The sequence below is a fragment of the Rhipicephalus microplus genome, chromosome X (genome assembly GCF_043290135.1).
Source record: "Rhipicephalus microplus isolate Deutch F79 chromosome X, USDA_Rmic, whole genome shotgun sequence".
NCBI classification, from domain to species: Eukaryota; Metazoa; Arthropoda; class Arachnida; order Ixodida; family Ixodidae; genus Rhipicephalus; species Rhipicephalus microplus.
In genome coordinates, this window is record NC_134710.1 from 368,147,502 (window position 1) to 368,154,985 (window position 7,484).

Below are 7,484 nucleotides of genomic sequence, written 5' to 3' on the forward strand. Positions count from 1 at the left end.
GTTCCCATGATTACTTCTGACATAAATACCCGGGAAAGTAGACAAGGAAACAGCCATCAGTGTAACACAGGTCTAGTGCATAAGTTTTGTGTGCGTAAAGATGGCATGGTGGTTTTTACTTCACTTTCTCTTTTTCTCATAATAACTAACTTGAATTTGAAACTCCTAATAATTACTCTTACGCTTTCACTGGATTTATATGTATTGTAGGTAAAATTTTACACTTTTTTTTATAGATTTAAATTTGACCAGTTCAAAACACTTGAGGCCTAGTGCCTACGCTTTCCTGCATGTGGCGAGACAAGTACCGTGGTGAACGGCGAGTGCTGTTTGTGCGATTTCTTTTATTCTCATTTTATCATGACAGTTACACAATGCTATTTCAATTTACTTTGTGTGCCCAATCCGACAAATATGACTGACAAAAGGCAAGAAAAAGTAGTGAATAATGACTATACAAAGAACGACCACCCACTGTGACTTTAATGAATAGATCTCAAGAGTTACAATTTTACAGACTATGAGCAATGTGATGTGAAACTGTATTCACACTTCTCGTGCCTCATTTTTAGCATACATAATAATGGAGGTCTTGGGAACAATGTTTAGTCTTTGTATGTCTTATAGTAGAAGCTAGAGCTTTTCATACATTTAGAAGGAAACACTGTTCGCAAATATGCTGCACAACCTCTTCTAGTAATGTCCCCATCCTGTTTCTGTGTATTTTATGGTGTGTTGAGAAAAAATATTTTGATATCCCAATACTCTTTATTAGTCTGAATAATTTTAGTAAACACATTAATGTTTGATGACTGGGAGCAAAGCATCAGAGCAGAAACAATGTTGTTTCGTATGAATTAGTGCTTGTTTGGAGACTAGTGCACCATCTCAGTGTCTTCAACACAATACACACATCAGTTATTTTGGTGTAACAATGACCTCACAAATAGAATCCACATGCCACCCGCAGGTTGCGGGTTCATATCCCGGCTGCGGCGGCTGCATTTCTGATAGAGGCGGAAATGTTGTAGGCCCGTTTGCTCAGATTTGGGTGTACGTTAAAGAACCCCAGGTGGCCGAAATTACCGGAGCCCTCCACTACGGCGTCTCTCATAATCATGTGGTGGTTTTGGGACGTTAAACCCCACATATCAATCATCAATCATATCAATCAAGGTGGTCAAAATTTCCGGAGCCCTCCACTACGGTGTCTCTCAGAATCATGTGGTGGTTTCGGGACGTTAAACCCCACATATCAATCAAAGAATCCACATGCCAGTAGCAAGCCTGGTCAATGGCCACAGTGTGACAAATGCCATGTTTATTCATAAAATAAATAGACATTCCCTCATTAGAGTGAAATTTGTACTTCCTTGGTTATTTCCCCTTCACGCTACGATGCACCTGCTCGCTGTTTCAAACCCTGCGTGGTGTTAAAGTTTACTTACTGTGCATTAACTGTGTATTAACTGTGCATAAGAGTGATGTACCATTCTGCATGGCCATCCTTTGTTGCCGGCGATCCCATATCACTTTTACTAATGAATACAAAAACACTGACAGCAAGCCGTGTTTCTGTGTAAGATGCGAGGGAAAATTATACAGTTCACCATAAATAAATGCTTTTAACTTCCAGTGTGAATGGAAGCCTGAGCAAATCAAAGCCCGAACTAGCCTGTGCAAGTGATGTTCTTGTCTGTGGGGGAAACAACATCACTTGCACAGGCTAGTAATGAAATTAAGGCTAATTTTACTCATTGAAGAGCAAAATTATCTTTACAAAATGTGGCTTCAATATTTAATGGCCACTGCTTGGCTTACTTTCATGGCTGTTGCATTTTGCTTTTTTTTGCGTTTCTCTTCCTCACAGTGGCAGTAAAAAGCCTGGAGAGGACCTGCAAGAAGGCAAGAAAGCAGAGCAACCAGCCAAAGAGTCTGCCACCTGCTCAGGAAGAGGTGCCTCAGATTCAGGAAATGACAGTAGCAGCAGCAGTGACAGCGACAGTGACTCCAGCGATAGTGAGAGCACTGGGGACACTGAAAGGTTTCTGCTAAAGATTAATGGCCTTCCCAGAGACATTACTACAGTGTTGGTTGCCAAGCATTTGAAGAAAGCAGGCATCAAGGTGTCTAGGGGTGCTGAAGGTGTCCTCCTGTTGACTAGAAACAGTCAGTCGTCTAATAGAGCATTCGTTCAGGTGGCATCAAAACAGGACCAAGAGAGGGCCTTAAACTATGGATGGGGAAATTCTCAGTTAGCGGGTCAGGCTATAAAGGTCGCCCGGGCTCAAGCGGATGATGTTCGTCGCTACGTCATGACAAAGGCGCCTTCGCCGAGCGCACTTAAGAAAATAATTTCTAGCCGTGTCGTGCATGTTCGCAACCTTGCAATGAACTTGCCAGAAGAAAAACTGAAGGAGTTTTTGTCCCATTGCAGAGTGACTCGAATCGATCGCGAACGATTCGACTCGAACAGGGCTCAAAGATCAGCGTTCGTCTGGTTCGCTACCACTGAGGATGCCCAAAAAGCCTTGGCTATGAGTGGAAAAGTGCTGAATGGGATGAAGATGGAGCTGCGGTTAGTCTCGGAGGATTACGCTGAGAAGCTACTCAAGGGAGAGCTTTCGAGCTTAGCATCATATGCAGACAAGGCGAGTTCGCGAACGCAAGCTCGCACGAGTCGACTACTTCGCCGAAACCCAGTTAAGAAGTCTAGTGAACATTGGATTCCTGTTCGGGAGGTGAAAGAGCAAGACATCGATAAAGTATTGCAGTCATCGGATGGACAGTACAGAGTCATCGCTGAAGGTCTTCCCTTTAGTGTCACGCAGATCAGCAACTTTTTGTGGCCCTCAAAGCCGACCGCGGTGGTTCGCATCCTTCATGTGAGCAGTAAACGGTCGGCTAAAATGATGCTTTCGTTCGCAAGTCTTGCGGACGCCGAACAAGCTGCCAAAAAGAACGGTCACTTGGTCTTTGGCCGCCGCGTAAAGATAACACTCGTAACTTCTGACATGCCCTGTGGGCACGACGATGGTGTAGCCGCCAAAACGGTGGAATCGCCGTCTTAGGCAGCATCGCGAAGAAAATTTAGCTGCCAGTAGTTAGCTTTGGTTTTGCTATGTGGTGAAATCGAAAATCTTTTTTGTATACATGGGGACCGCATTTAATTTCCCAGCGATCAACCAGTGCACTGCTATATGGCAATTGGTGCCGGACGCACACAGTCCGAGTATAGCATTTAAATAACTGAGTATTGTGGTACTTAGTCGATTATAGAGGCTTTTAACAAGCTACCGAAACACGTTACGGAATTACGACACAGTTCCTTTCCGTATGGGCATACAATGATCACGCATGAGCATTCGTCAGCCGGTTCCGCGTTGCCACCTTTCCGTAGCTTGCTGGAAACCTCCAGTGTAATACGCATACGCTATTTGTGGCCTTGATCAATCGCCTTGGACATCATCATTTCCAAACAAATATATACAAAGGCCGGACCTAGTATGTTAACCGCCGCACTGTCTATGTGCGCTCATAAAGCAGACTCATGCAAGTGCCGGCGTTGGTGTGCTCACGGGAATCAACGCTAGCTGTACGGATACAACGCTCGACTGATGTTATATATGTTGTGCAACAATGTTTCATGGACGTTTCATCAGTGTTTTCGAAAGTCGAGCTGGACGGAATGGTGTGGTTTGGTGATGTGTCGCGCTTTTTGTGTGCATGGACTGCAGAAATGTCCTTTGTTGTATAGTTTATGAAAACCGCTCTTGTCTCGGACAACCACGTGTTCCTGCCTTGTGAAGTCTGTCAGTGGCTTATTTCATAATCCTTCTTCGACACTTCAAACCATGTAGATAAAGATAAAAGCGTTAATTGTTTTTGAGCCATTGGTCCTGGATAGATGGCGTATCAACATATTGCCTAACTCGTTTGGTCAGTCCTGAAGCTGGCTCCATGTCATGATGTACAGCAGTTGTGCAACCAGCCCGCTAGCGTTGTTTCAAAATAAAGAACAATAATGTATTTCTTTGCAAATTCCCAAGTGTCTGAAAGCATTGAATGTCAAGGCTTTGTTTTTGTCAGTGGCATGCTCATAGGATAGCACAAGCTCAATTGTTTATCTTTGTTTGGTAAGAGCATACAGACACGAACTGCAGTCAGACTTGGTGTACCGACAGCTAGTAATTTTCTAGGCGTACAAACACCTAAGGTAGGGTCTCACTGCAATGGCACCTGCTTCATATTTCAGTCATTGTTTGCTGACGCACTACACTTACGGTGCTCACCGTATTGATGTAAATTGTATTGCAGTAGAAAGTTTATGTTCTTCACTTTTTTATGACAGCTAGTATTGTCAACTAGTCCTAAGTGGTATTGCATAGCAATGAAAACAGTGCAAGCAAAAACCACTGTCTGTGTTGTACAAGCCTTCGTTGTACTGGCCATACGGCAAAACTGTTTGCCATAACCAAATGAGATTTGGTGGGCCTATTAATGAAGCATTATGCAAGATTTTTATGAATAGGTATAGCCAATAAAACAATTAGAAAGTGATGCAGGCTCCGGTCACAATGGGCAGAACAAGGTAAGTTTATTAGTGAATAACTTTTTTCTGTGTAGAACAACAACATTGAATGGGTTTCCAGGCTACAGTGTACTTAATGTCTATGCGAAGTTGTTTAGAGTTTTGATGCATGGTTCATGAATTATCACTACTTGAATTCGGCAATTTATGGCTTCACATTCTCAGGAATTACCGACAAAGTGACAAAACTATCCAAGCTTAAACTCTGAAATTTTCAATATTCAAGCAGCAAGCCTTTCTCTGTGTTTCCATGAAGAAAAAATTGTCTAAAGTTAATTTGAAAATTTGTAGGACAGTAGTGAATTTACCTCATTTTTCTGCTTGCCAGGTTCATACAAATTTATTTTTATTTTTTCTTTATCGATCGGCTAAAGCACAAGTATTGCACATTAACGGGACCATGTCATGACCTGTATTACTAGGGCTCACTAACTCTACGAAGCCGTGCTTGAAATAACAGATTTTCGTAAACTAATAAGTCTCGCAAATATTTTCTGTCGTGGCATCATCTGTGAGAAAAACCATGAAGTTGTGTCGCGTCAGTGCCTACGTTTGTCAAAAGTGACGCCGCCAAACATGACTGCCGCTTGAACACGTATCAGCTATTTCTCCAGACTTCAGTGTTCAGCTTAGTGGCTAACTCCAGTCACTGAGTCTCCAATGCACAATATAACCCCTGAGAGGCTGCTAAAAAAATGAAAGAAGGTAAGAGAGGGAGCACCAGAACAAAAAAAGGGAAGTAAGGGTGTCACAATCTTGACCAGGAGGTTGGGCTATTGTGCCGAAAATCGGGACCTGAGTGGCTGCTTGCCTCTGTAGCTAGGGGACTATAGACGCGTTTTTGAGGTACACAGAGAACTTGCCATTGCCTTCTATATTTGAGACTCGCAGGGCATTTCGTTACCTGGTGGTCTGCTTTCCATTCGCGGGTGGAGACGTGTATTTGGCAGTGTGTGTTCGACTATTTCACGTGGTGAAAGCAAAAACCTTTTTTCTACGCATGGAGACCGCATTTGATTTCTCGGCGACCGACCAGTGCATTGCTGTAGGTGCCAAATGCACAGAGTCCGAGTATTGCGTTTCAGTAACTGAGTACTTTGGTACTTAGTAGATTATGTAATACGCCTACGCTTTTTGCGGCATAGATTGATCGCCTCGGACATTATAATTTCCTAACAAATATAGACAAAAGCCCGACCTAGTATGTTAACCGCCGCACTGCTCATGTGCGCTCGCGTGGTCATAAAGCGGACCCGTGCAAGTGCCTGCGTTGGTGTGCTCACGGGAATCAACGCTAGCTGTATGAATACAACGCTCGACTGATGTTATATATGTTGTGCAACAATGTTTCATAGACGTTTCATCAGTGTTTTCGAAAGTCGAGCTGGACGGAATGGTGTGGTTTGGTGATGTGTCGCGCTTTTTCTGTGCATGGACTGCAGAAATGTCATTTGTTGTATAGTTTATGTAAACCGCTCTTGTCTCGGACAACCACGTGGTCCTGCCTTGTGAAGTCTGTCAGTGGCTTATTTCATAATCCTTCCTCGACACTTCAAACCATGTAGATAAAGATAAAAGCGTTAATTGTTTTTGAGCCATTGGTCCTGGATAGATGGCGTATCAACATATTTCCTAACTTGTTTGGTCAGTCCTGAAGCTGGCTCTGTGTCATGATGTACAGCAATTGTGCAAACTGCCCGCTAGCGTTGTTTCAGAATAAAGAACAATAACCTATTTCTTTGCAAATGCCCGAGTGTCTGAAAGCATCAAACGTCAAGGCTGCGTTTTTGCCAGTGGCATCCTCATAGAATAGCACGAGCTCAATTCGTTTGGCTATATGTTTGGTGAGAGCATACAGACACGAGCTGCAGTCAGATTTTGCGTACAAACACCTAGTAATCTGCTAGGCATACAGACACCTAGTAATCTGTTTAAATATAACCCATGGTTTATATTTATAGGAGTTTCACAGATTAAGAAAAAAAAAGGGGGGTGGGATGAATTGTTTCATATGATAAAGGGCCTTAGTGTTCCAGTATAATTGTGGATAAAAAATGAAGATGAAACTGTGTAGTATTGTACTTATAGTGTTCTCATTGTAGCGTAGATTCAAGGGGGCTGTCCTGTTTCCTCCCACCACCCTCGGTGTCTCTGAGGAAGTTTGTGTGCGTAGCGCTAATGCGTGGCTTATTGCAAATTTAGTGAAGTCTTTCCCAGCTGCTAACTTTGTCGTTACTATACTTTCTGGAGTGAAATACTATTCTTTATCACATAAACATCCGTGAAATCATTATCATCAATTGCCCTCTCAAAGCTGACCCCCTCTGTCACGAAGGCTATTTGTTCGGACTCTAGTGGTGTTTTCCGGATCAGGGATCCCTACTAGTGTAGCTGCAGCTTCGACATCTTTAATTTACACTAGCTTTATTGAGACATTGTCTAGTGCATTCGATTTTCTTCATTATTTACAGCTTTAATTTTTTTCGTGTTTGCATGATTTCATCCATGCGCTCATGAGAGAACTCTTAGTTCCATGTGACAGGAAGCGATAGCTGATTTCGCTATTTATTTATTACTGTGAACACAGTGGGCGAGTAGCAAGTACGAGTTCAGATCTATGTGGGCGGTGGCGTCTACGTGGGTGCTGCAATGTTGGCTCCTGACCCCTGCAACTGGCACAGAACGGCCACGTCCGCTTCGCTGACTCGATGCGTTGGCTGGGAAAAGACCGGTTACGGTCACGTGATCAAATATGGTAGCGCTTGTGCGTGGATGTGGAATATCATCTATAGACTATACGATCCAACCAACTCTTGGTCAATCATAGATTAGGTAGGTGTCTATCATACTGGTGGAATCTCATTCCCTACATCAGGCCACAGTGTATGCTAAT

General features: G+C 43.2%; 1 protein-coding gene across 3 annotated transcripts in view; it reads left to right on the top strand.

Moving 5' to 3' along the window:
* LOC119161093 (presequence protease, mitochondrial) overlaps positions 1-4,041 on the top strand; it is a 271,037-nt gene extending 266,996 nt beyond the window's left edge. For 2 of the 3 annotated variants that reach the window (XM_075879940.1, XM_075879941.1), the window contains exon 28: positions 1,871-4,041. In XM_075879940.1, the coding sequence (XP_075736055.1) occupies positions 1,871-3,071 (1,201 nt within the window). In that variant the 3' untranslated portion in view covers positions 3,072-4,041. The remainder of the gene's footprint in view (positions 1-1,870) is intronic. The other variant, XM_075879942.1, reaches the window with a different exon arrangement.
* The last annotated feature ends 3,443 nt before the right edge of the window (positions 4,042-7,484 follow it).